The following is a 27,641-nucleotide window of genomic DNA, read 5'->3' on the forward strand; positions in this document are numbered from 1 at the left end:
TCCCTGTGGAGTTGTGGATTACTTACTCTGAATTTCAGTACATCCATCTCCATCTCCTTTTTACTACCAAACCACTATATTTTGAAGGAAAATCCTTAACTAACTTAATCCTTAATTGAACTAATCCTTAACTTTTCCCAAGATAACAAGTTAATTTCCTCTGTTTTCCTGAGATAACATGATAATTTTCTTGAGTGTGTGTGTCTGAGTCAGTCAGTTAGAGTAAAGACTGTAATTTTAAAAAAGTAGCATTAACATCAGAACATTACCCTACGGAAGCCCTAAACGGCCATACATTCAGATATTTTATTTCCTTTTTTTCCCCGAGATAACGGGATAATTATCTCGAGATAACGAAATTTTGTTTTTCAGAGATAACGGGATAATTATCTCGAGATCTCGAGATAACGAAGCTTTGTTTTCCCGAGATAACGGGATAATTATCCCGAGATAACAAAATTTTGTTTTTCAGAGATAACGGGATAATTATCTCGAGATAGCAAAAATGTGTTTTCCCAAGATAACGGGATAATTATCTCGAGATCTCGAGATAACGAAGCTTTGTTTTCCCGAGATAACGGGATAATTATCTCGAGATAGCAAAATTTTGTTTTTCAGAGATAACGGGATAATTATCTCGAGATCTCGAGATAACGAAGCTTTGTTTTCCCGAGATAACGGGATAATTATCCCGAGATAACAAAATTTTGTTTTTCAGAGATAACGGGATAATTATCTCGAGATAGCAAAAATGTGTTTTCCCAAGATAACGGGATAATTATCTCGAGATCTCGAGATAACGAAGCTTTGTTTTCCCGAGATAACGGGATAATTATCTCGAGATAGCAAAATTTTGTTTTTCAGAGATAACGGGATAATTATCTCGAGATAGCAAAAGTGTGTTTTCCCAAGATAACGGGATAATTATCTCGAGATCTCGAGATAACGAAGCTTTGTCTTCCCGAGATAACGGGATAATTATCTCGAGATAACGAAATTTTGTTTTTCAGAGACAACGGGATAATTCTCTCGAGATTTTGAGATAGCCAAATTTTGTTTTTCAGAGATAACAGGAAAATTATCTCGAGATAACGAGATAGCCAAATTTTGTTTTCCCGAGATAACAGGAGAATTATCTCGAGATAACGAAATTTTGTTTTTCAGAGATAACGGGATAATTATCTCGAGATAGCAAAAATTTGTTTTCCCGAGATAACGGGATAATTATCTCGAGATCTCGAGATAACGAAACTTTGTTTTCCTGAGATAACGGGATAATTATCTCGAGATCTCGAGATAACGAAATTTTGCTTTCCTGAGATGACGATATAATTAAGTGTGTGTGTGTGTGAGTCAGTCAGATGCTTTCAAAATAAAAGTCCTGCATTTAGCGTCTAATATAATTAATGAAATAATAACCTGTCTTCTAAGAATATCAGTAAACTAAATGAAAACAAGATGTTCTTAGAAACAATTATCACATTAAAGGTAATTACAGTCATCACACTAACTGACTGAGTCATATGCACACACACACACTCTTAATTGTATCGTTATCTCGGAAAATAAATGAAATTAACTCGTTATCACGGGAAAATGGATGAGAAAAAATATATGAATGCATGGCCGTTTAGGGCTTCCGTATATTTCTATTGCAGTATGACAATAAGTCATTATCAATCCTCCGCCAGGGGGCGCAGTGTAGTTCGCGTTTTTATTCAGATGGCCCTCGCTGGCTGCCGTATCAAAACACACAACGTCATTTTGGAGCGAAAGTTTTCGAAAGACCTGACATGATGAACGAGACATGGAGGCGTACGCTGCTTAAAATAAACCTGACAAATCCGTGATATTATATTTTAAAGACGTCGTTCAAATAGCGACACGGAGCCGCTGTAATTATGGAGGGACTGGAGATGTCTGCGATGATTCCGGCTCTTCAGGAGCTAGCCAGGTGAGTAAAGTTAGCTAAGCTAACCTGTTAGCATCAGACTCTGAAGCTGCTCTAAGTTGAAGTTAGCCGTCTTTCTTTATGTATAACCCTCAGTTAAGTTGATTAATACCTTCCCGATATCATGTTTCCATAAATAACTTTAGACTTTGTTGGTGTTTGCAGCGCCAGCGCGGCTGAGTACGACCAGGCGGTGCAGAAACCTCGACAGATCCTCTGTCAGTTCATTGACAGGATACTGACGGATGTGGACGTCGGTAAGTCAGGATGAGGTGGACAACCTCAACAATATCAGAAACACCTGACAGTAGAACACAGCTTGGAAAACTTCTAGAGTTTGTCTATTTAACTTGGAATTATTCTAATGAATAGGTCACTGAAGTCACTGTTCCCTTTGTATAATGTACTTTTTAATGTACCCATCAATCTTAAGAGTTTCCCCTTGTCCTTGTATCATAAACTACTGCATTTATCTTAAGGATTTTTTGTCAAATTTAGTCCCTAGCTTGGTTGTATGCTGTTAAGTTTGTATTCCTATCCCCTGCCTGCCAGACCTATCTTGTCGTTTTAGTTTGTTTTTAGTTTTTATTATTATCATTATTATTATTATTATTATTACTACTACTATTATTGTTATTTTATTTTGGCAGGGTTCTCCCTGAACTTCCTCTTAGGCTTCCGTACCAGGAAGTCAAAGATGAGATGAGAAACAATGATGAAGTTTAAAACTCCTCAGATTATTCTAGCACTGCTCGAGGTCGTACCAGTAGCTCACTAGGACCTCTGTTCCTGTTTGGATCTGATGTACTAGTTAATAGGTTCCCTTGCATTTAATGTAGTTTGTATTTATGATCTGTTCTTGTACCCCAACTGCTTGTGGCTCCTCAAAACAAATCAATGTCTTTTTCAGCCCACTTTCTGCAAATTGCATGAAATATTAAAGCAAAAAAAAAAATCTCTTTCTTTTCTAGTCACATTTGATCATTTTGTGACTTGAGAAGTTTCTAATCCCGAGTCTGTTAAAAAGTTGTATAATTTATTCTATTGTTTATGTGTCCTCCAGTTGCCCTCGGGCTGAACAAGAAGTCCAGTTCCGAGCCAGCCTGTGTGATGTTGCTGGACTTTTTGCAGCATATAATTAAATCCTCGTCACTGATGTTTGCCAACCCTTCCTGCCAGCCTGCCGAGTACCCAGACACCACGCAGAGCTGCACCGGTACGAGTTGCTCTCCAAAAATCTGATTTAATAATGTGCAAAATTGCTATATATGTAAGAATCGTATGTGTTTTCTTTCTCCACCTCTGATGTCTCCTCATTCCTTCTTTGATTCAGACTTCAGTAAGTGGGTGGCGGTGCGTTTGCTTCGTGTGGCAGCAGCTCCAGACTGTGACGTGATCCACGGGCGGGTCTCCACTGTGCTGTGCTCCTTACTTCACACCCTGAGAACTCGGGCGCCGTTCATCTGCAGCGGCCTCACTCGGGACCTAATATTTTTGTGCCAGGAACTCAGCGACACCCTGTACACACATGTTGCCACGCTGGCAGGAAAGGGACACGCTCACACACAGAAACAGTGGCCCATATCACTTGAGTGCTTCAGGATCTCCTCTGTTTGTGCGTCCACCTACCTCACCCCCTCTACACTTGCGCTCTCCTCACCTGCTGCCCTGGAATCGCTCTCTGTCGTGACAATCGGAGTCGTAACTGACGCCCTGAGGGGGGTTGTCTCCCGTCGTGATGTCAGTGTGGCCTGGGAGACGGCTTGTGCCTTCCTGGCCAGCGGCAACACCAGGCTGAGGAAGACCTCCATGGTGATGCTGAGGAACCTGGTGGAGCTGGGAGGGTTTCCTCAGATACAGTGCCACGAGTTCTTCACGGCCTACCTTCACTTGCTGGAAACACACTCCCACACATGCACAGCGAACACAGACTCGGACGAGAAAGATCTCTACGAAGGAGAGCTGCTACACCTGACTCGCTGTGTGTTTCAGTCGTCCGGTGTCTCACACTTCGAGCCCACCTATCTCTCCCAGGTGTTCGAGTGCGTTTGTACTCTTGGCGGATCAGGCGTCAAATTGGGGACAGAGGTTAAAGAATCGCTCTGCTGGCTCTTCAGCTTCTTGCTATCTGTTGGAGCAGTTTATGAAAGTGCCGTGTTGTTAAGAAGGCAGCGAGTCACCGAGGTCTGCAGAGTGCTGGCAAGCACCGTCGGAACAGAAAATCAAGCCGAAGTACGATTCGCTTCTTCGTATTTTCCTTGTAAAATCTCTTGCTTCTTCTGTTAACAATATTTTTCACATATTTTCTCTCAATATTTGTGTTTGTCAGTGTGCGGAGGGTTTCCTCAAAGCTGCGCTGAAGGCCGAGACAGCAGCTGTGATGCAGAAGTCAGGAGACGGAGAAGCTCCTGCGAAGAAATCCTGCAAGTCTGCCACCAATTCAGACAGCAGAACATCCAGATCAATATCAGAGTGAGCTTATAAACATTTGCATCAATAATATCCTATCACTGATATGTCAGGACCAGCATATATATGTTGCATATATGCACCGATATGAAAGAGATTATTATTACTTGAAAAACGTGGTTTTCAGGTGTCTAATAATGTGTAACTTTCACTTAGTCAAATTGTGGTTTGCAGCAAATAAAAATCGTTCTTTTTTTTTTTCTTTATTGTAAAGCTGTGTTACTAATCAATAAAATTTCCCATGAAATCTTTATTTAAATGTTTACTTGTCCCTGTCTTTAGTGAGGTGGACATGCGTGTTGACAGTGAGGTTTGGACTGTGGTGAACAGTCGGCTGGAGGAGCTGCTGACCGTACTGAACTCCGACTCTGAGGAACAGGAAACCACTCAGCCTCTGTCTGCCCTGCAGGGTGTGGCCCTCATCTTCCACCTGGCAGCTCTCTGCTCCTCTCCCACCAGGTAATACACAGACATTTAGTCCTGTTCTTTTTCTTTAACATTGCCTTTTCCTCTCTTACACAACAAGATTCAAACTTTCAGCAATATTGTTTTCAGGAATTAATCCCTTTGCAGACTGCAGTTTTGTGACATTCTTTCACTGAGCTTAGATTTCTTTCTTTTTTTTTTTTTCTTGACAGCCCTTCTCCTCTTCTCTGGGTGCCCCCCGAGACTCTGGGCAGGGCCTTGAAGAGCTGTCAGTCAGTGTTAGAAGGAGGCACTCAACCCATCTCAGACCAGGACTTCTTCCAGTCTGCCGTCCAGACCACTGTTTGGATCTTGGACTCCATCCTCTACCTGACGAGTAAGGATGTATACTTGTAAAAATGTCTTCCTATATGTTTTATTTGCTTGCTTTGTTATTTATAAACCATTTGTTTAGTATATGTCATGACAAAAACATATTGTCAGTTATGTTACCACGATTGAGTGTAAAATCAAGCTTTAGTCTGAATTCTATGGCAGGAATCAGCCTCAAGATTCACCTTTTCAAGTAGAGTTCATTGATCACCGTCTTGCGTCATCATGTGTGACTTTGTGTATATGTCTAGTGAGCAGCCACAATGAGGACAGGATCCAGTCGCGAGTGTGTGCTCTACTCTCTCTTCCCTGGGTGTGTGAGAACAAGTCTCTGTCAGCCTATAAGAGTTCAGGATTCCCCTCCTGGCTGCCGGACATTGCTCAAAGACTCAGCTTCTGCTATTGTGAGTATTTGACTTCACTGGTCACCTGTATTTTTTTTCAACAGGCCATTTCTGTTTGTAAGAACTCCAAAATAACGTCAAATGGTGTGTTTCTTTCTAGCACCTGAGATCCAGGCAGACTGTGTGTCGCTCCTGGCCCTCCTGCGTCCTGGTGTGTGTGTCACGTGGCGCGTGTGTGTCTTTTCCAAGACGTTGCAGAGCGCAGATGCAGTGGTGAGAGCGGCAGCAGTCGGGGCATTTCCTCTTCTTCTTCACCACCTGGGAAAGAAACACCACAACCTCATCGGGACTACTCTGCTGTGAGCACATGTAAAGTTATAACATCATGAGCGCAATCGCAGACTTTTGTCGTCATGATCATTGTGTGCGTTTTGCAGTTCCAGGCTGGAGGACAGTTCGGAGAAGGTGAAGACAGAGCTGGCCAGGATCGTCGGTCAGCTGAGTTGTATCCAGTCAGGGCTCTCCCAGCTCAGTGACACCCGCGCAGAGTTCAGTCGTCCTCCTGAGATCCTCTGCCACCAAATCAGCCTAGCAGCAGAGCATGCTGGGAACACCTCTCCATCCCTCAAGGCGAATATTGTCAAACCCTTCCTGCCACTGCTCAGAAAGCAAGCTCCAAGTAGTGTTAAACAAGGTACTTTTTTGTTTGTTGTGTGTTTGCCGTTTTCTTCCATTATAATCTTGCAGAAAGCCTTAAAAAATACTCACTCATACTTCGCTTTCTCAGCTTTCCTGGAAGCTCTGCCTCACCTCTGCCGCCATGTGAACCTGGTTGGTGAAGACAGCGACTCCCGGGCAGTTCTCTGTGCTCTGATTGGCCTAATGGAGGACTCGGATCCAGTGGTCAGGACACGCTTCAGCCAATCGGTGCGTTTCCTGCTAACAGAGACCACCAGGAACTCCGAGCAGGGCTCTCTGAGCGAGGTGAGAAATGCCAGTGAACTGACACAAAATTACAAGTTACATAGCTTCTGCATTACGGTAGAAATACATATCTGAATAAAAAAATCAACAGTTCCCCTGCAGTTATACTTCAAAGTATCCTATATTCTCTTAAGTGGACATGACCCCATAATTTTTGGATTTTTTCTTGTAAAAAAACTTTTTGGTGTGTATGTGTGTTTTGTCTATCTGTTCAAGCTCCTGGTTGCTCGTCTGAAAGAGGCATTCAACAACGCTAAACTCAGCAGAGACGATGAGCTGCGTAACACTCTCATCCTCACTACTGGAGAGATTGGCAGGTACGGGTCACCTTTTGTCTACACACAAGAGCAAAACTCAGTGAAATTTTAGACGATGCTGAAATCTAAACGATATCATTCTGGTTGAATTCATCTCTCTCCTCTTCTGTTAGAGCGTCTCAGGGCAGCTTGGTGTCGTTCTCTCTGCTGCGACTGCTCCACTGTCTGCTGTCCAAGTCGTCTCCGGTGTCTGTAGCTGCGTACGCTCAGATCAGATCGCTCGCCGCCGCCAAGGGTCTCAAGCTCCAGACCCTCTTCAGCCAGTACAAAAACCCGATTTGCCAGGTATAAAATCTTTAATGCTGCTTCAATAAACTTGTGTTTAGTTTATTTGTTATATAAAGATACTTGTTTTAATTTGTTCTTTTCTTCGATGTGTTTAGTTCCTGGTGGAGTCGCTCCATTCACGTCATGCGTCAGCCTTGCGGAGCACTCCCGATCAGGGCAGTGAATCAGCCAATCAGAGAGAGCTGGCCCTGGACATCCTGGCTCAGATCGCACATGCTTTTGATTTCCCAGACCTCCACCGCTTCCTCACTGTATGTCAGACACTGATGTATACAAAATACAATTGAGTGCAATAATACTGTATTATGTGTATGTGCACGTGTGTACATGAGTTGACAGTCTCTGTGCCTACTCGTGCTTATAGAGGACCCTGCAGGTGCTTCTGCCCTACCTGGCGGCCAAGGCGAGCTCCACTGGCTCCGCCCTCATCCGTACCCTGGCCAATGAGCTGAAGGCAAACAGGAGAGAGATCCTGATCAACAACTTCAAGTACATCTTCAGCCATCTGGTCTGTTCCTGCACAAAGGAGGAGCTGGAGAGGGCTTTCCACTACCTACAGGTAAAAATCTGTCATTGTCTGAACGTTGATGATACAGCAAAGACATCGTCAACAGAATCTTCATTTCTCAACTCTCCTCCCTTAAAAATAACCTACATATGAAAGAGATCATATAAAGGAAGGACAACCTTCATTATTAGAAGTCACTGTCACCCAAGTTAATTAAACTGTTCATGTGATTTAAAGCACAAGGGGCAGAGCAACCTTTGGAAGAAATTGATATTAAGGTCGGCCAAAAACTCAAGAGCATTAATCAGATATGAGGACACTCTGGCAGTGCAGAGAGTCCCAGCTGTGTGACAAGGCTGATAAATAACTCATTGGTGCTGGAATGGCTCTGCTCCACAGTAATGAATAAGTTTAGCAGACTGATTTATGTTTGTTTTCCTAATGATATCCCAGAGTGAGACGGAGATTGAACTGGGCTCTCTGCTGAGGCAAGACTTCCAGGGTCTTCACAATGAGCTGCTGCTGCGCCTGGGGGAACACTATCAACAGGTCAGAAAGTTCAACTGCAAATCTCAGCCCTTCTCCTGATGCACTTGAGTGAGTCTCAGTAGTGAATTCACTTAATGTGCTTTGCCATTATAGGTGTTTAACGGACTGGCGATCCTGGCTTCCTTCGCGTCCAATGACGACCCGTATCAGGGTCCCAGAGACATCACTACACCAGAGCGCATGGTATGTGTGAGTTAGAGACGGAGTTACAGCTTCAGCTTCTGCTTTGATTAAGGCCTCGTCCACACGTACTGGGGTATTTAGGGAATGTCACGAGAGAAGAAAGCTCTAAATAGTGTCCATCCTTTCTAAGACAGGCTGACGTTTTATCATGAATCTGTATTTTTCCTTGGATGACAGGCGGACTACCTTCAGCCGAAGCTGCTGGGGATCCTCGCCTTCTTCAACATGCAGCTGCTCAGCTCCAGCGCAGGAGAGAAGGATCGCAAGAAGCTGGTGCGTGATCCACAGCTGACAGCGAATTAAATAACTTGTACCGTGTCAGTGAGAGAATTCATGGAGCTCCTGTTTGAAATCTAAGTACTATTCACAGCAAGTGAAACTGCAAAAACCTGCTTAGCTTGTGTAAAAGTGTCCACCTGTTTTGTGTGCAGGCATTGACCAGTGTGATGGCTCTGATGAGACTGATGGGCTCCAAACACATCAGCTCTGTCAGGGTGAAGATGATGACGACGCTCCGCACGGGCCTCCGATACAGAGAGGACTTCCCTCTGCTCTGCTGCCAGTCAGTAAACACACACTTGTTAAACCTTACACGTGACCTTTTTCAGTTTATTGAAAACCAAAGACTGACAAGACAGACAATTCCTAACTTGTCAAATCTGTCTTCCTGTTTGAACAGGACATGGGAGTGTTTTGTGAGGAGCGTGGAGCCGACACACTTGGGCCCTCTCCTGAGTCACGTTATCGTTGCACTCCTGCCCCTGATCCCACTGCAGCCCAAAGAAACCGCTGCTATTATCCGCTTCCTTATACTGGACAACAGGTAACACACACAAAAAGTAAAATATAGAGATGTTAAAAAGTAATTTGATTTTTGTAATTTGGCTGTTGACGATATATTCACATATTTTTTCCACCTCACTGCAAAGAATATCAATTTCAAAATTTACAAATTCACATTTTAAAAACTTTATTCACCAATATGATGAATTGCCGATATTATCATGCATCCCAAATTAAATTAAAATAAATATGGTAAAAATTTACGAACAGAGCCTGTTACACAGAAAGTTACAGCATCAAAACTTGTAAAGTTCAGAACCAAAATAATTCAGTCGATTTTTCCCACAGGGAAGAAGTGAGCGACTACCTCCATGAGATTTACTTCCTGCCAGACCACCCTGAGCTGAAAGACATCCACACTGTTCTGCAGAACTACAAGAAGGTCAGTATGGACAAGAGGGCGATCACGATCAAGTAAATGAAGGATGCTGATGGTGACGTCATCAGTGATGTTAAAGATGCGATGTCTGATTCCCTGCAGCTGACAGCCAGCAGCAGTGACCTGGCTGCAGCGCTGCAGCTGTCCATGAGGGCCGTGCAGCATGAAAACGTTGACGTCAGGATTCATGCGCTGACCAGCCTCAGAGACATGATGCACAGCCAGCAGGTACACAGACATGCACACTTTTCAATACAGTCACCTCAGAAAGGACCAGAGATTCTTGTTTGCAATGTCTGATCCAATATCATAAATTTTACTTTTTGTGCGTGCAGGAGTGGCTGCTGCGACAGGTGTGTGCGAGTGAGGCGGTGGAGCCGGTCATCTCCAACCTGGTGTCAGTGCTGCTGAAGGGCTGCCAGGACTCTTCCCCGGAGGCCCGGCTCCTCTGTGGGGAGTGTCTCGGGGAGCTGGGGGCCGTGGACCCCGGACGTCTGGACCTGTCGCACACACACACCCATGGTGACCGCAACACCTTTGTGGTAAGCTAGACAAGACCAAAGCTGTACATGCAAATAGGGCAAACATGTATTTGTTTGATTGAGGATAAAAGTCTGTTTTTCTTCACACAGAGTGGGGTGGATGATCCCAACTTCGCCTACGAGATTCTGACTGAACTGACCAGAACATTTCTGGCTTACGCTGACAATGTGAGAGCGCAGGACTCTGCTGCTTATGCAATACAGGTAAACACACACACACATTCTACACTCATGCTTGACACTGTGTGTGCCGTTCGGTGCCTTTTCTGTGCTGATGTAATGTGTTGGTGCACCGCAGGAGCTGCTGTCCATCTTTGAGTGTCGTGAGGGTCGAACCGACTCACCAGGGCGCCGTCTGTGGCGGAGATTCCCAGAGCAGATTCAAGAAATACTGGAGCCACACCTCAACAGCAGGTACTAGAGTTTACATGCACACTCTGATCCTGTCACACATAATTCAGCAAATCAAATACAAATGATCTTTTCTACTCTTTTGCCTATTTGTCTTTAGATATAAGAGCAGCCAGAGGGAGGTTAACTGGTCCAAACTGAAGAAGCCAGTGTACTTGAGTAAGGGAGGCAGCAAGTTCTCTGATTGGTCGGCCACCTGGGCTGGATACCTCATCAGCAAGGTCAGATGATTTATCCTTATCCTATCCAAACGGATGTACATCAACTGGATCGTGTAGCATCTTTTATCTCTATGATGGTATAAAAATGTCTTTAAAGTGAGAGGTTTTTGGACGTGGTTTTGTTTTTAAGGTGAGACACGAGCTGGCCAGCAGAGTCTTCACCTGCTGTAGTTTCATCATCAAACACGATTACAAGGTCACAATCTACCTGCTGCCTCATATTCTGCTCTACATGCTGCTGGGCTGCACACCTGCAGAGCAACGGGAGGTGAGGAAACATCTGCATCAAGAAGTTCGTGCAGATTTGGTTGAGTGTTTTTTTAACAATAACACGCCTGCTACCAGGTAACGGAGGAGATGCTGGCCGTGCTGAAGGACGGTGATGGAAGAGGAAGGGGGCGGTGTCAGGATACGACCTCCAGCCTATCACAGCTCAGCATTCAAACGGTGTTCAGCATGTTGTCTCACCTGATGCAGTGGAGTCGCCACATCCTGTACTCCAAACCCAAAAACAACGGTTAGAGACCAAGACAAAAACATACTCTTTTCTATTTTGGTTCATATCTTGAGTATTATTCAAAGAGATCTGAATACAGTTCTGAAGTTGTATATTTCACAGTTGAATCACCTGTGTTGCATAAATCAGCAACAACAGAACAGACAATTATTTGGATAAAAATAAGGGAAAGATTTACACTTGCATGAGTACATACATGATTTAATAAAGTCATGAAGTAAAAAACAAAATGTTTTTTTTTTTTGCAGAGAGTGGGGATTATCAGCGAGTGGTGGCCTTCCTAAAGGGTATCCCACAGGACGTTCTGGCGAAGGCCTCGCTGCGCTCCAAAGCGTACACTCGTGCCCTCATGCACTTTGAAGCCTACATCTTGGAAAACAAGGAGAACATCCAGGACCATCTCACCTTCCTGCAGGTCAGACAACAAACTGATGGTCATTTAGATCTTTTTCTTTTGAGTGAGTGCATTTCTTTTCCCTCTAGATTGAACGATTTTGAAATCAAATCAGAAAATTACATATACGTATACTTTGTGATTATGATCTACAATATGACAAATAAAAGCAGGATCATATAAAAACGAATCAGATGTTCAAAGCATCGAAATATGTACCGTACTAATCTAATATTTCATGTATGTATAAAACTTTTTGCAGACCCTGTATGCTGCGATGCATGAGCCTGATGGAGTAAGGGGGGTCAACGCCCTGAGGAGGGAGGAGCCGTCGCTACGGGAACAGATACTGGAGCACGAGAGCATCGGGCTGCTCCGAGACGCAACTGCCTGCTACGACCGAGCCATACAGCTGGAGTCAGACCAGGTACACACACACACACATTTTTTTGTTTTTTGAAAACACACCTATTCCTCACTTCAGGAATCAGAGCTTTGTGATCAAGAATCATTATTGCTTTACCTGTGAGGCATGCCAGCACTAATTAAAAGCTCTGTGTAGGAAGATAACTGTGTGCTGTTAGCTGTTGAATCTCTGTCTCATTGCCATTTCGCCTCCTGTGGATAGATTGGTCACTATCACGGGGTGATGACCTCTATGCTCGGCCTGGGACAGCTGTCAACAGTCATCACTCAGGTCAATGGAGTGCTGGCCAACAAGTGAGGCACACACAAACACCATCTCATCCATCTCACTCTCACTAAAAGTACTTTTTAATTTGTAGATGGAATACATTGTTCTTCACTTCTTGATTGTTTCTTAATGGGCTTTTTTATACCTAAAGACTAAGTCAGTTACAGCCCACTGACTTTAGCTGTTTTTGTACACATTTAGGCAGCAGTGGAAGTCAGAGCTGAACACCTACAGAGTGGAGGCAGCTTGGAAGCTTGGGCAGTGGGACCTGCTGGAAGATTATTTGAGCTCGGGTAATAAGATACACAGATGTCGTTAAAGGCTGCAACATCTTCAGCTGTCGGTGGCAGCAGTAGATATCTACTAGGAAAAAAAACAAGTTAATTACTTTTTTTTTTTTTGTATTGCTGTTGTGTCAGCAGACCGACAGTCCAGTACCTGGGGTGTGCGGCTCGGCCAGTTACTCCTGTCGGCTAAGAAGCAGGATGCAGAGACTTTCTACGAGAAGCTGAAGCTGGTGAGGAAGGAACAGGTCGTCCCTCTGTCTGCTGCCAGTTATGAGTGTGGGACCTACCAGAGAGGATATGAGTACATTGTCAGGTCTGTCTGTGTAGTCATGGCATCAGTTATGTTTCCTGTGTTTGTCTAAGGCATTAACTTGTGAATCCAATATCTGTGTGTGTGTGTGTGTGTGTGTGTGTGTGTGTGATTAGGCTCCACATGCTCAGCGAGTTGGAGCACACTTTCACTGAGCTCCAGAAACAGAGGGAACGCTCCGCGCCCAGTCTCAGCCAGCTGCCTCCTCATTGGTCTGACCGGCTGGAGATGACCCAGAATTCATTCCGGGCCAAGGAGCCAATCCTGGCCCTCCGTCGTTCCCTGTTCAGCCTGGGACCACAGTAAGGATGTAGAAAACAGCTACAGCCAAAACAGGCACACATTATTCATGTGATATGTTGTGGCACCTTTTTATGGATATATTAACAATATGGGTATTAGCTTGGCTAATCATAAATAACTGTATTATTTCAAGAAACTGTGTCTTTCTAGTGTGCTGTGGAATAAAAGCCCTAATGAAGATATACATTTGAACAAAACCCAGTGTCATATAGGCCACATCACAAATCAGGCCTTGTGTTTGCTCTGCAGGCCGATGAGCACAGAGCTGGTCGGAGAGTGCTGGCTGCAAAGCGCCCGGGTGGCCAGAAAGGCAGGACATCACCAGACTGCCTTCAATGCACTGCTGAACGCAGAGAACACACACCTGGCCGAGCTGGTCACAGAGAAGGCCAAGTGGCTTTGGTCCAAGGTAAAACCAACCTGTAGATTAGGCCAGACTGTATACTGTTTTGTGTCTTCATTTCTAATTCAACTGAAATATGATTTTCAACCATACAGTCACACAAAAACAACACCATTGTGTCAATCTGACTTCAGGGCGACGTGCACCAGGCCCTGATCGTGCTGCAGAAAGGCGTGGCTCAGTGTTTCCCTGACGATCAGTCACTGACGGACCCTCGCAGCCTGCAGACTAAAGGCAAGGCCATGCTGCTGGTGGGACGCTTCATGGAGGAGACGGCCAACTTCGAGTCCAACGCCATCATGAAGGCCTACAAGGTAAAAGCTATGATTTCTGTAGAGGGATGGAGCTGCTGTGCAAGAAGAATTTCAGCTCTATTTTAAAAGTCTGCTGTGTGTTTTAGGATGTGACCAACCTCCTGCCTGAGTGGGAAGACGGAAACTTCTACTTGGCCAAGTACTACGACAAAGTGATGCCAATGGTGACGGATAACAAGCTGGAGAAACAGGGCAACCTCATCCGATACATTGTCACATACTTTGGAAAGTAAGTTCATGTTATGGCTGCTGATGGCCCTTTAATTGTTTGACTCATTAGTTCCATCCCTAACCATTTACTTCGGGTTGTTTCCCATCCAGAGCGTTGCAGTTCGGGAACCAGTACATCTACCAGGCCATGCCTCGCATGCTGTCTCTCTGGCTGGATTTTGGGGCCAAAGTGTGTGAGTGTGAGAAAGGTGGGTGGTGAATAATAAGAATCGTAACAGCTGAGACAGAAATATATGTAAACACATTCAAATGTTGTCTATGTGTTCCTCTACTACAGCCGGGCGAGCTGACAGACAGATGCGACAGGAGCTGGTGAAAATCAACGCGGCGGTGAGCGAGAACTGCGCCAACTTGGCACCGTACCAGTTCCTGACCGCCTTCTCCCAGCTCATCTCCAGAGTGTGTCACTCCAGCGATGAGGTCTTCACCGTCCTCATGACCATCGTGGCCAAAGTCTTCCTGGCGTACCCCCAACAGGCCATGTGGCTAATGACCGCTGTCTCGAAGGTAAGTGCATGTGTGTGTGTCTGTGTGTGTGTTTCTGTCTCCTCCATAACACCTTGTATGCACTCCTGACTGTGTTTTGTTGTGTGTTGTTCAGTCTTCCTACCCGATGCGCATGAATCGCTGTAATCAGATCCTCAAGAAAGCCATCAGTCTCAAACATTCTCTGGAGAAGTTCATCGGAGATGCCAACAGGCTGACAGACAAGCTGCTGGAGCTCTGCAACAAGCCGGTACACACACACACACACACACACACACAAAATTTCAAAATCAGTGGAGCATGAATAGTTGTTGATTAAAGGTGGCAATCTCTATGCATCTCATGATTTGGTTTCAAGTCAGACGACTACATTTGGATAATAAAGCAAGCCAAGATTAGATTATCATAGATCAAATAAACATTTATTGATCCTCTTCAGGAACAGGAGTGTTTGCAGACAGATAAAACAAAAGAAAGGGAGCATCAGCTTAATGTTTGCGTGAATGTGTCTTTCAGGTGGATGGTAACAGCACCACCCTCAGCATGAGCGTCCACTTCAAGCAGCTGAAACGTCTGGTGGAGGAGCCCACCTTCAGCCAGATCCTGATCCCGCTGCAGTCAGTGCTCATCCCCACGCTGCCCTCCACCAGCGGGGCAAACACACAGCACGATGCCTTTCCTGGACACTGGGCATACCTGGACGGCTTTGAAGACATTGTAAGAAAAAAGGGGAAAAGATGTTGTTTGCTTGGAAGGTGCCTTAGAAATACTTGATGATTATGTGTCACCAACCATGGTTACAAAGATGACATGATCTCAGAAAATCTGATTTAAGATCACAAAAATCATCTTGAGGTGGATCAAGTCTCATTAACCCCTAACCTGTGTGTGTGTGTGTGTTTGTGTAGGTGGAGATCTTGGCTTCCTTACAGAAGCCTAAGAAGATCAGTCTGAAGGGTTCAGATGGGCGGAGCTACACCATGATGTGTAAACCTAAAGATGACCTGAGGAAGGACTGCAGACTCATGGAGTTCAACTGCCTCATCAACAAGGTGAGGGATATTTTAATCAGAATAATATACTCTGATTTATAGGTTTACAAGTATACTTGGTCACTCATCCATTAACGCGTTAATGAATCAATATTTGTATTTTACATGTGCAATGTGTGTGTAGTGCCTACGTAAAGACGCTGAGTCCAGGCGGAGGGAGCTACACATCCGAACCTACGCTGTGATTCCCCTCAATGAGGAGTGCGGCATCATCGAATGGGTCAACAACACCGCCGGACTTCGACACATTCTCACCAAGCTTTACAAGGAGAGAGGTACTTCCCTTCATAATGCCAATAAATAGAAGAGAACATTAACAAGCTTTAACCGTTGTGTTGAATTATATTTATATGTGTGTTCAAGGTATCTACCTGTCAGGCAAAGAGCTCAGGAAGCTTATTCTACCAAAAACAGCTCCCTTCGAGGAGAAGCTACGAATCCACAAGGAGGTGCTGTGTGCCCGACACATCCCCGTCTTCCACGAGTGGTTCCTCCGGACTTTCCCTGACCCCACGTCATGGTACGACCCACCCAACAATTCTTTCTTACAGTTACTTTACATGTTTGATGTCCACTGTTTCACTGGCAAAGTCGGTATTAAAAATATAAGAGATGCAGTTTCAACTCTGTATTTTAAGTTTTTAGGCGGATGTAAATTTGATGTTTTGAAGTTGCGTTGAGGATCAGGGTTGAACTCAGGGATAAAATGTACTGTATTTATGTACCGGTATGCCACTCATTGTGTGTGTTTACAGGTACAGCAGTCGCTCTGCGTACTGTCGCTCCACTGCTGTGATGTCCATGGTCGGTTACATCCTGGGTCTGGGAGACCGCCACGGAGAAAACATCCTCTTTGACTCTTTCACCGGGGAGTGTGTTCATGTCGATTTCAACTGCCTCTTCAACAAGGTATGTGTTTATCTCCAGTTGTCTTAAAGTCTAGATCAATTATGAGGAATTTATGTCATAAATCTTAAACAGATATAAGGGAAATTGTTTTATATATTGTTTCAAAGTACTTCTATTTAGTTTGTTTTCCTTTTCCCACGTTTCTCTAATGCTCCTTCTCTCCCTGTCCACTAGGGGGAGACATTTGATGTGCCAGAGGTGGTTCCTTTCCGTCTGACCCAGAATATGGTCCACGCCATGGGGCCCATGGGCACTGAGGGTCTCTTCAGACAGGCCTGCGAGGTCACCCTGAGACTGATGAGGGATCAGAGAGAACCACTCATGAGGTACATACACAGATAAGTCATGGTCATCAAATATTCCTTAAAACCTGGTTTATGATCTGTGTATAGTTTTACAATGAGTTACTTACATAAACCGTACTTGACCAACAAGTGGATCTTTAAGTTACTTGACTCTTAAAACATGATTGTATATATGATGATGTCACTCAAACTTAACGAGTAACTCTCTGTTTTTTAATTTGTCCCTCCAAGTGTGCTGAAGACCTTCCTTCATGACCCGCTGGTGGAGTGGAGCAAACAAGCCAAAGGACTTTCTAAAGCTCAGGCCAACGAGACCGGAGAGATAGTAAATGAAAAGGTGTGTGTATTTATTTGACTTTAGATAGATTTAGAGCAGCATGCATGTCTTTTTTTTGGTGCAAGTTGTACATATATGGTCTTATCTCTCTCCTTCTTCTCTGCCAGGCTAAAACCCATGTGTGTGACATCGAGCAGCGTCTGCAGGGAGTGATAAAGAGCAGGAATAAAGTGCTGGGTCTACCGCTGTCGATAGAGGGACACGTCCACTACCTCATACAGGAAGCCACGGATGACAAGCTGCTCTGTCAGATGTACCTGGGCTGGGGACCCTACCTGTAAAACATACACTGAAGTAAAAAAAACAAAGAAAGGGGCAGGAAAGTAATTCATGGTGCTTTTCTGTTATATAAAAGAAAGAAAGTAATACCAGCCCAACAACTTTTCTTCACCCATGAATGTTTGTCGAAGTTTTTGTTAGAGCACTTTCATCCCTGTTCAGTTTCCTGTTTTCTGGAAACGAAGGTCACTTGTTGCATTTCTGTTCATTCTTCTCGTAATAAAGAATGTTTTGCAGATTTGATTTTGCCAGTAAATGTGTCTGTTGGACTGTCGTCTAATCTCTTAACCCTGCTTAGATTCTCTTAAGCAGTCGGTTTAAATCTCCTCTCAGGCAAATGTGTGTGTGTGTGTGTGTCTCTCCTCTTGCACATACCTAACGGTCCAATCAGCTCACCTTTTTCAGAGGAGCACCAATGGGAGCTAAGTGTTGCTTATCAGGAGCCTTATGAGGCTGAAGACTAGGTGAAGTTAGTGGCGTGGAATATCTTTACAGTGTCCAGTCATGGCTACCGACACACAAAAAGTAGCTGTGTTCTTTATCATGGCTTTCCTCATTCTTGTGAATGCCTGGTTGCTTTTGCAGGTTGCTTTTGGATAGAAGCCTCTCAAACCAGAGCTGGATCACTCGCCTCTTTTTTTTTCTTTTTTCTTTTTGAGCATGCTGGAGCTTTTCTCTGGGATAACAACAGACTGTGCAGTGACCTGTGAGCTGTAGGATGCTGTGGCTTTGACTGACAAAGAAGCCTTTTTTTATCAGAACAGCTGTCAACAGGGACAGCTACTGAATGTTAGCTGCGTTTTTCTTGCTTCTGATTATCTTGTTATTTTTATGTTTAGTCATTGTGTACTGCAGGGCGTGCTTTTATTTTGAAGGCCTCTACCGGAAGTGTGGGATGCTCTGCTTTATTTATCATCGAGATATATAATTTTTCTCGTGTTTTTGTCAGTGTTTTAATGCAGTTTAGGACAGCCATCACAGTCCATAGGTTGAGGGGTATTTTGCCGTGTGACACGCCGGTGTGTGGAGCCTCCAGCATGGCCGGAGGATAAACAGCAGGACACGCAGGTGCTTCCACTTGCGTCGCCGTCGTCTGTCGGCGTTAGCGGGGCTGTAATCTGGCTGAAAGGTTCGTAGGGAGGGAGGCTGAGAGGCCATGACGAGGTCGACTGGCTGTTGTCGTGGGTTAGCGGGCTTTTTATAGCCGACGCCGAGCTCCGTCCTGCTGGACCACCGGGGAGGAGGACGCGGCGCGACCTTGCAGACGCAGACATGGACCTGACGCGGCTGGCTGTGGATGCGGGTCAGTTCATCAACCGCGCTGTTCAGGTGAAAACATAAAATATGCTCTGTTGTGTTCAATTCACGTCGAGTGTCTGCAGAAGTGTCGGTTTTTTTGGTTTTGTTTGCATGGTTGTTAATCTCGGTCTGTAATCCCGCTCCAGTACACCGGAGAGAGTCTTGGCCAGGCGGATAAGACGGAGTTGGACCCCGGGCTGGAGGAGCTGCTGGCCCGGGCAGACGCCACCAAGACCTGGACGGACAAGATAATCTCCGGGACTGAGGTTTTACTGCAGCCCAACCCCGGTGAGAGAGAGCACAGTATTTATCTGTGCGTGTTTAATCACTGAAGTTGTCTGCAGTGCTTCACTTATTAAATATTAAAGGGGCAATCTGTGGATTTGGAGAAGAAATTCAAACCCAGAGATTTAATATTTACAGTATTAATGAGGATCTAATCATATTTTTTCCATATGTGAATAAAAAAGGTCCAAGGTAAATATGGACCCTAGAAGCTAGAAAGGTGGCAGGGTCCGCCACATATAAACAAAGTGAAACGGTGTGAAATTGTGTTCTTGCTTTTAAGGTCAGTTTGTTCATTCAGTTTATTAAGTCATGAAAGCAAAGAGTCTATTGCCAGAACTACATAGACCACCTTTTAATTTATCTGTTGCATGAATGATGATCTCTATTTCAGCTCTTACAATATGCGCTCCTCTGTTTTGCTTTGACTGCGATTGGCCTGTTCAGATGAATGGAGACGGTCATTCTTTTGCCTGTTTGAATCCAATTACATCAGCTAATGGAGTCGTGGAGTGGACGCGGTCTGCAATCTATCAAATGAGGGGGAGTGTTCAGCTGCCAGAAGTAATAATCTCATACGTCAGTTTTATCGAGGATGTGTTTGCAGATCATGTCTGGAATCTCTTGGAGGAGTCGTTTTTGTTTTCTTTAGGCACACATGGGTTTCTGAGAAGCATCTGCAAACAGTTTTTTCACCTTAATGTTGGTTTTTATTACTTGTCCTTGTGGATTGAATTATTAATTATATACGGGGAGATAAGTAGCCCGTTTAGTGGTGCTTTAGCAGCACGCGATATTCTGACATCTGTTTCAGACATCCATCTTTTGTAGGGTAACAGGATAACCCCTGAACCTGAATGTAGCTCTCTGATCTCTGACGAACAGGAGCGCGGCTAGAGGACCGGCTGTATGGGTCCCTGGACTGGGCCGTCCCACCCCGGCCTCGTGCAAATGAGGCTCTGGGAGACCAGATGATCCAGGCTGGGATGGAATTTGGGACCAATACACCTTATGGTGAGTATACGATAATACGGATAATGTTGATTCCGCTGTTTTTCTTTAATAGCGACGGCGTGTTCTGTGTTCAGGAATGGCTCTGCTCAGATGTGGAGAGGCTCAGAAGCAGCTCGGCGAGGCAGAGAAGAAGTTCGTCCAAAGCACCAACATCCACTTTCTCAACCCTCTGAGGAGGTTCTCTGAGGGGGAGTACAAAGCTATACAGGTGACACACATCTGGACTCATACTCCACCACACGCACCGCGCTCAACAACTGCTTTTCTAATCTGTGTTCTTTTGTACAGGCCAAGTCTGTTGTTTAGAAATTGTTTGTATACATGGATTATTAAAAAGGGTGTGTTGTGTTGTGTTTTTCATAGGATGAGCGCAGGATGTTGGTAAATAAGCGTTTGGACTTAGACATCGCTATTGCCAGAGTGAGGAAAGCCCACGAAGCGGACCGAGAGGCCAGAGTGAGTTCCAAAACTAAAAATCTTTTGTTTTTAATCATGCAGTACGTACAGTATCTTCTCATTCCACCTTTTTTCCCCCATGTCTCTGTCAGAATCTAAATGCGAACCCGCTGGATGACGACTACATCGCTCACGTCTCGTACATGTTCAGCTTCCTGCGTGTTAAATGGCTAAAGGTCAGTGACGCTAAAGTAACATGAACATCCACGGGCACATTCGAGCTTTCTGTTTGGTCATTGATGAAGTCATTTTTACCTTCTCCATCTCTCTCATCCAATCAGATATGGGCTCAGGAAATCTCTCAGGTGAGTTTACCTTTGCTTGCACATTGTTTCTGCTGTAACGGAGTGAGACAACTTTGACTCTTCCAGCAGTTATACTGTGGAATTGACTATTTCCCTGTTAGCTGCAATAATAATTTTCTTTTGTTTTAGTTCAGAGATAAGCCCTTCGAGGATAGGAGTTTTGCTAATGGGAAATTTTCAGAAAAATAGCTGAGCATAATTGGAAAGACCATAAATGCCTTAAAGTGTGTGTGTGTGTGTGTGTGTGTGTGTTAGGCTGAGATGGAGCAGAGGATCTGTCAGAGTCTGTTCGATCGTCAGTCGCAAATTACAAGACAAGTTGCGGAAGGAATCAGCAACATTCACGTATGTATATAAATGCATGTGACAACATTTGTAATGTGAATGTTCAAATATCCAGTGCCCAGCAAAAATGCTATTGTTGTCATCTTATTCTTTCCAGATCAACCACATGCGGACGCTGACTGACTTTGTGGAGGCTCAGGCCTGTTATTTCGATCAGTGCCACCAACATGCTAAGGACCTTCAGAAACAGCTGGCCAGGTATGGATACAACATGAAGACTCAATCATTGTAGGGCTAAACTAATGCAAGGAAGTCCCATGTTGCCTAGGAAATGCCAATATTGTTTTTTTTTCTTAGTTAAGCCTCAGGTATTTTAAATGAATTATGAATGAAGTTTTCTCAGAGTTTTTCAACAAAGCAATACCGAGCTAAAATTCGGAGCAGAGTCATGGGTCTTTTATTGGACACTGACAAGACTGAAACACAAATGTAGTACAACATGGGATCCATTTTCTTCATGCAGTCAGAGCTATAACCCATTTGGCAAAGAAGATGCCCACTTTTTACCATTTCTATGAGCCAGGACATCTGGGCTCACAAAGAACACAAGCCTATTGAGAATTCACATTGAGTTTTAAAGCAAAAATACATTTTTGGTTGGATATGAATTAGTTTTTTTTCTTTGCAGCATTCCGGCAGTCCTCTGCTCCAACAACTGGCAGTCGGCAGTTAATGAGCCATCAACAAGCGACCATGTAGCCAACGAGCCCGTCGGGTTGAATCATGTCACCCCGCTTCCCGTAATCGTCCACCAACTTCCAGAATTCAACCAGGACTCGTGGACCGTAAATCCAGCAGATTCCTCTGTAAACACGCAGCCACCTAATCAGACAAATAACAATAACAACACCCTCTTCACAATCGGCCAGGCCACCACCAGCTGTTCAGCAGGCGACCATCATATCTGTACATCAAACTTGGACGGTAACCCAACTGATCAGATGTCAGCACTCAGCAGATCCAACGGTGCAGATGGTCTAACAACAACAACAACAACAGCCTCCCCACCTTCTGAGCCTCAGACAGCAGGTACAGCCGCTAGTGAGATGGTAACAACGGCTGACATGGATCTGGAGAGCTCGACAACCAATGGCACGGCTGAAGAAACCCAAACAACCAATGGGATGGCAAACGAGCTGCCCACCATTAATGCAGAAGATGTTCAGGAGTCATCGAAGGACAGTGAGGCGGGCTTCAGTAAAGACTAATGTCAGGTGGTGGGATGATGTGACGTGGCACTCCCTAAAAACCTTGTATTTCACCTGAGACAGTGCCTGATCAGAGTGGGTGTGTTGTCACCTGTCAAAGGGAAGATTTTGAATTTGTTGTGATCAATCGCTGATCGTGTTCCTTGTGAACCCAAAAGCTTTAAGATTCATTATGATTTGACTCGCAACCATGATCTCTCTCACTAGTTCTGTTGCTTAAAACTAACCAAACTGCAACTGAAAACTAAAGATAATATTTTAAATGCCTCAAAACAATAAACTCAGCAAGGCTTAAAGTAAAAATCCAAATAGGACACAGACTCCAGCTGCATGGAGAACATATGTGAGATCCATACGTCCAGCACTACTTGTCCACTATTCTACCATATCATAACTTCCTAAAGGCTTCCCAGCAGATAACTTCTCACATGACCACCCAACTTGTCTTACGAAGCAGCCCATCACTTCCCATGCAGACAGATGAGATGAGGTCAAATAACCAGTTGATTAAAAAAAAACACTGTGCCGTCGAGCACAGGCTGAGACGGTCACCACGCCCATCCAGGCGAAATACCAAGTTTTTAGTGAGAGCTGATGAGACATCGAGCCAAAAACACATCAGCTGTGATGGACTCTGATTGGAGAATAGACTGTATTAGAAAAGGAGCAGATATACAATCATTATCAACATGTTGTGTGATTAAGAAAACATTAATTAATCCCATAGGGAAGATGATGTGAAGTAGTTATAAAAGTGCTTATTTTTCTAAACGTGAATTAGTGCCACAATAACTTGTAGCCTTTAGCCAAATTCATATATTATTCATGTTGTGTGAAAATGCTGACTGTTGAGTATCAGTCCCCTCTCGTGGCGATGGATGTCTGCCGTTGTAATCTCTCCTGGCCTCTGGCCGGAAGACGAGGCCTGACCGACTGTTATATATTTGCAATGTGCGATCATGACAAAGTTGTTTTTCAGTCCTTGAAACTAAATCTTTATTTTTACATTTAGCTAAACGAGAGAACTAACGACATTTTGTGCCAACTGTATGTTTGTGTATTTGTCTGTGTGAAAAACGTCCGTTCACATGTGGGCGTCTGTGTGTTTGTGTTCATGTCTGTCAGCGACCCATGTGCACTCACCTGTGATTACAGCGCCCCCCAAACCTGTGACACCTTTAAAGAGAGGTGTGTGTGTGTGTGTATATATGTATGTAGACTCTGCCACCTCATGACACGTGCTTCTATAAGCTGAGGTCATTTTCCATAGGAAACATGTCAGTTAAAGTGTGTCGGGAAGTCCGAGCTGAACGGGACCTTTATGCCAGGTTATAAAATATGTCTCCTCATACGTACTCGGGGTGTTCCCCCCCTAAACTCACAGTCAAATCACATATTCACTTTTACCCTTTACCCCCTTAAAGCCCCCAATAGGTGGAATTGGTTGAAGTTTCCAAGTCCAGATGTTGTTAATTTTCTCCATGAGGGCAGCCCTGCTCTACTCTGGTGTGGGTCTACTCTGGGGACCCCTGATGGAAACACACATAAATGTAGTGCTGGTCCTGCTGATGTAATCGCCCACTAGCTCTAAGCTCTACGCTTTCTGTCCCAGCATGTAAAGATGTGTGTGTGTATGGGTGGCTGCAGTATTCAGTTGTAGCCGCTGCCAGCGTGAGGTCGGAGTTTTCACTTGATTCATGTAAAGATGTGGAAATAAATATGCAAACAGTGATGCCAAGGTGTTTTTGGTTTTTTTGTTATTTCCTCATTCTGCTGCTGATGTATTTTGTCTTTGCAGCAAAACCTCTTGACCTAGATTTACAACGAGAACCCTTTCTGTGGCCTATAACTGCTCCTTATTATAGCTGCCTTTAACTAGTAAGTTAAGACATTTCTTGTCTTGACACTCAACTGTTGTGAATACAAACGAGGGGTTCTGTAACAATTTATCAGATATAATGTCAAATTTCATCTTGCCACCCCCCTGACAGTTCTGATGCCCAACCTCCCCCTCCTGACAGTCCAAAACCACTTTGAGAAGCAAAACTAACACGTAGCTGCAGCACGCTGGGAGTTACAGGATGCTTTCAGGAAACTCAAAGGAAGGCAGAGAAACTGGAGAACATTCAAGGAAAAAGTAGAAAAAACTTTTTTTCAAAGCAGTTATTTTGATGTGAAATGGTTGCGTAATGTTGCTAAATCGGTAAATGCTATGAATCATGGTGACACATTGTGAGTCTTCACTATTTGCAGTGCATTACTAATTACATTAACAGGATACTTAACATTCACCATCATAGCATGAACACATGCACACATACTAAATATGCTACTTAAATATATGAGCATGTGTTTCTGCCATAATGCGCTCCCTCTTCCTCACCTCCTTCCTGTCCGAGGCTGTACAAACAGATTAGATGGATTAAGCGCTGGTTAGAGTGATATTGATTCGAGTACAGTGAGGATGCCCGTGGTTCAATAACACCATAAAGACTCATATCACACCACTATATCTGCTCCACGTTTTATGAGAGGCCTCACAGGAGGCACATGGCCTGTGCTTAAAGGCTGATTAAATCGTGTTTTCGTTCAAGTTGATTTCCTGTGACTCAGCAAAACAAGAATAGATTCTGCTCAGTCTGTCCCTGCTCTGTTTCCAAATTATTTTTATAATTTCCTGTATGCGCCCTGTCCGTCAGCAGCTCTCTCTGACTCTCTCTCTCTCTCTGTCTCTGGTCTTCATGTGATTTTCTGATCATGTGTGATACAGGAAGGATGCAGAAGATGGGATGATGTTTTGCAGGTCTGGTTGACATGAGTGAGTTATGAAAGCAGATAAAGGGAATTGAGATGTTTCTAATCATGTTTTGGCTTGGACCTTTCCTCTAGCTGAGGGGCACAGACAGACAATATTTGTATGGATAAGTACAGTATATTATTTCATTTTTCATTTCATAACCAGGTGAATCCCGCAGAGGATATAAAACTATTTTGTACGGGGGACCTTGGCAAGGCGACGGCAAAGAAAAATGCAGACAAACTGTAGAAAATCAGACAGCAGGTGAAGTAATACCAGCCACAGATAATAATATAGAAATAAAGGTATTTATAGGCAAACATACAGGAATAGACACAAATGCCCAGGTATTTTCTATTGTCTGTTGCACGAGATGTAACGATGCCCAAAATATCTACAGGCCAGATTTTAGCATTGAAAGAAACAACATCAACTTTGATTTATCTGCATTAAGCACAAGTTTAAGTTGAGTGCACTAAAACTTCACAATATTAAAGGCGGATTGTAGATTATGAGGTGCAGCTGGACAAGACGATCACAGGAAAACACAGCTTCTTCATCTGCATAATAATGAGTAGAGCTGATATTATCGGCCAATATTAGCCTTTCATTGATATAGTGTTATCAGTTTGTTTTTTTAACTCTACTATCAGTATCTGCATCAAACCCCAAAAATCAAGTACTGTGGTAATGAGAATTACTTCCATTAGCAGAAAATAAAAGTGGGCCAAGTATAGAACCTTGAGAAAACCAAATATTCACCACTGTTTATTTTCCATATATGTGCCCATGCCCTTATTCATCTGGGCTTGTTCCACAGCATCAGACGTTTTCCGGACTCAGATATCAATTATCTTGAATCCTGTCTCTCTCAGTGTGCTGTTTTTAGAAAAAAAAAGCATCAAGCCATAACATAATCATCGACTAATGAATCCATTTTAACATCATTACACATTATTTTAAGTGGGCTATATTCTGTCAATGGCTCTATTGTTTTACCCCATGCAGTATTTCAGTCATAATATCCATGTTTTCCTCCTCGTCCTACATACTGGGCATAAAACAGGGATACACCCAGTTCTCTTAAAACTGGCCTGTGTTGGCTGACTTGATTGCTGTGCTAGTGGTAATATGTGGTTTGTTCATCAGTAAAGTCCTGTTGCTGTTTTAAATCGTATGTTTTCATCCAGTTTAAGTTGTGCTGACACCACCCATTGTCCCATTTTCCCTTCGCATCTCTGGTTTCAAAAGGATCTGTTTCTCTTCAACTGTGAATAAACTCAATGCAACTTTTATGCTCTTATCCCTCTCTCTTTTCCCTTCCCGTCTTCCTCGCTCTGTCCATCCTTCATCTGTCATCACTCCTCCTCCCCCTCACTGCCGGCTTGGACTGTTTTTGTGTGACAGTAGGTGTGGTGCGCAGGTGGGGGTGGTAAACAGCGTCTGGTGGCTGCTGATAAATGTTGCTCCTCTTTTATAGAGCGGTGACCTAAATAGAAAGATGACCTAAGGCGAAAAGTAAATGATGGAAGTGCCTCAGATGGACACCAAAGAGGACAAGGTGACAACATCGACTGATTCTGAGATGCACATACACACAGATACATTTATTGCTGCCCTGAAGGGATCTTAATAACTTGCATTTTTATGGAAATTGGCCAAGGAAGTGTACACACTCGAGCTCACAGTGAGGTGTTTTTGCTGCAACGAGGAAAGGAAAAAAATATTCAAATTTCCACCACCTCTCCCCACTGTCTTTATGTCCATCTCTTCCTCTGCAGCTTCTCTCTTTTCCTGAGATAAACCTGTCCACCACAGTAGTCCCTCTGCTGCAGTTACAGCCTGCCAGACATAGAAGACTGGCAGACATGCTGACATGTGCAGGGGGAGCTCATTCTGGAGGTCTGCAGAGAGTAAAAAAGGTCTGGGCTTTTCCTTTGACCTTGACATGTCCTACTTCTGCTGCTTAACCCCAACACCTGTTGACCAGAGCTCTCAGTCTGTAAGAATGAGGTCAGGTGGCCTTGCGAGGAGTCCAATAACTCGTAATGCTTCCTGGGGGAATGTTTGATCAACAAAATACAATCACAGCCAGAAGCAACATCGTCGCATGGCAACAACATCAAATTTCATGTGGTGAAAACAAACTAATTTGAGGCTTAAAAATAAAACCCAATTTCTGCAATGTTGCAACTTTTTATGTTAAGGGATTTGGTGTTGATGCACAGAAGAGGGAGTGACTCTGACCCATCAGTGAAAAGGTTAAAGAGGTACACAGACAACAGAAAAGAGTGTGTGGACTGAAACGTCCTGTGGAAACAATG

At 44.1% G+C, this 27,641-nt stretch overlaps 2 protein-coding genes across 3 annotated transcripts; both read left to right on the forward strand.

The window, feature by feature from the left end:
* Window positions 1-1,746: 1,746 nt before the first annotated feature.
* On the forward strand, window positions 1,747-17,851 carry atr (ATR serine/threonine kinase). Of its 2 annotated transcripts, none has more exons than XM_037071410.1 (48): window positions 1,747-1,954; window positions 2,117-2,208; window positions 3,015-3,167; window positions 3,285-4,183; window positions 4,281-4,423; window positions 4,703-4,879; window positions 5,059-5,222; window positions 5,470-5,622; window positions 5,723-5,921; window positions 6,000-6,256; window positions 6,350-6,546; window positions 6,763-6,863; window positions 6,977-7,148; window positions 7,247-7,402; window positions 7,516-7,710; window positions 8,113-8,208; window positions 8,302-8,391; window positions 8,569-8,664; window positions 8,823-8,953; window positions 9,071-9,214; window positions 9,523-9,616; window positions 9,716-9,841; window positions 9,949-10,155; window positions 10,246-10,359; window positions 10,454-10,569; window positions 10,667-10,787; window positions 10,918-11,055; window positions 11,133-11,304; window positions 11,553-11,719; window positions 11,961-12,125; window positions 12,327-12,418; window positions 12,594-12,685; window positions 12,812-12,992; window positions 13,106-13,291; window positions 13,542-13,701; window positions 13,830-14,009; window positions 14,096-14,238; window positions 14,331-14,428; window positions 14,518-14,747; window positions 14,842-14,976; window positions 15,243-15,443; window positions 15,635-15,778; window positions 15,903-16,053; window positions 16,142-16,298; window positions 16,534-16,687; window positions 16,862-17,013; window positions 17,224-17,329; window positions 17,437-17,851. In XM_037071410.1, exons 1-48 carry the CDS (start codon window positions 1,902-1,904, stop codon window positions 17,608-17,610), a joined length of 7,824 nt encoding a protein of 2,607 aa, XP_036927305.1. In that variant the 5' UTR covers window positions 1,747-1,901; the 3' UTR covers window positions 17,611-17,851. The 2 variants fall into 2 exon arrangements, with proteins under 2 accessions (XP_036927305.1, XP_036927306.1); XM_037071411.1 differs by having other exon boundaries at window positions 12,815-12,992; window positions 17,437-17,610.
* A 253-nt stretch (window positions 17,852-18,104) lies between these two features.
* On the forward strand, window positions 18,105-24,253 carry LOC119004479 (endophilin-B1-like). Its single transcript, XM_037071412.1, has 10 exons — window positions 18,105-18,937; window positions 19,054-19,195; window positions 20,078-20,206; window positions 20,281-20,414; window positions 20,570-20,662; window positions 20,755-20,838; window positions 20,944-20,967; window positions 21,223-21,312; window positions 21,410-21,510; window positions 21,941-24,253. Exons 1-10 carry the CDS (start codon window positions 18,881-18,883, stop codon window positions 22,518-22,520), a joined length of 1,434 nt encoding a protein of 477 aa, XP_036927307.1. The 5' UTR covers window positions 18,105-18,880; the 3' UTR covers window positions 22,521-24,253.
* Window positions 24,254-27,641: the final 3,388 nt, after the last annotated feature.

The sequence above is a fragment of the Acanthopagrus latus genome, chromosome 16, assembly GCF_904848185.1.
Source record: "Acanthopagrus latus isolate v.2019 chromosome 16, fAcaLat1.1, whole genome shotgun sequence".
Classification (NCBI taxonomy): Eukaryota; Metazoa; Chordata; class Actinopteri; order Spariformes; family Sparidae; genus Acanthopagrus; species Acanthopagrus latus.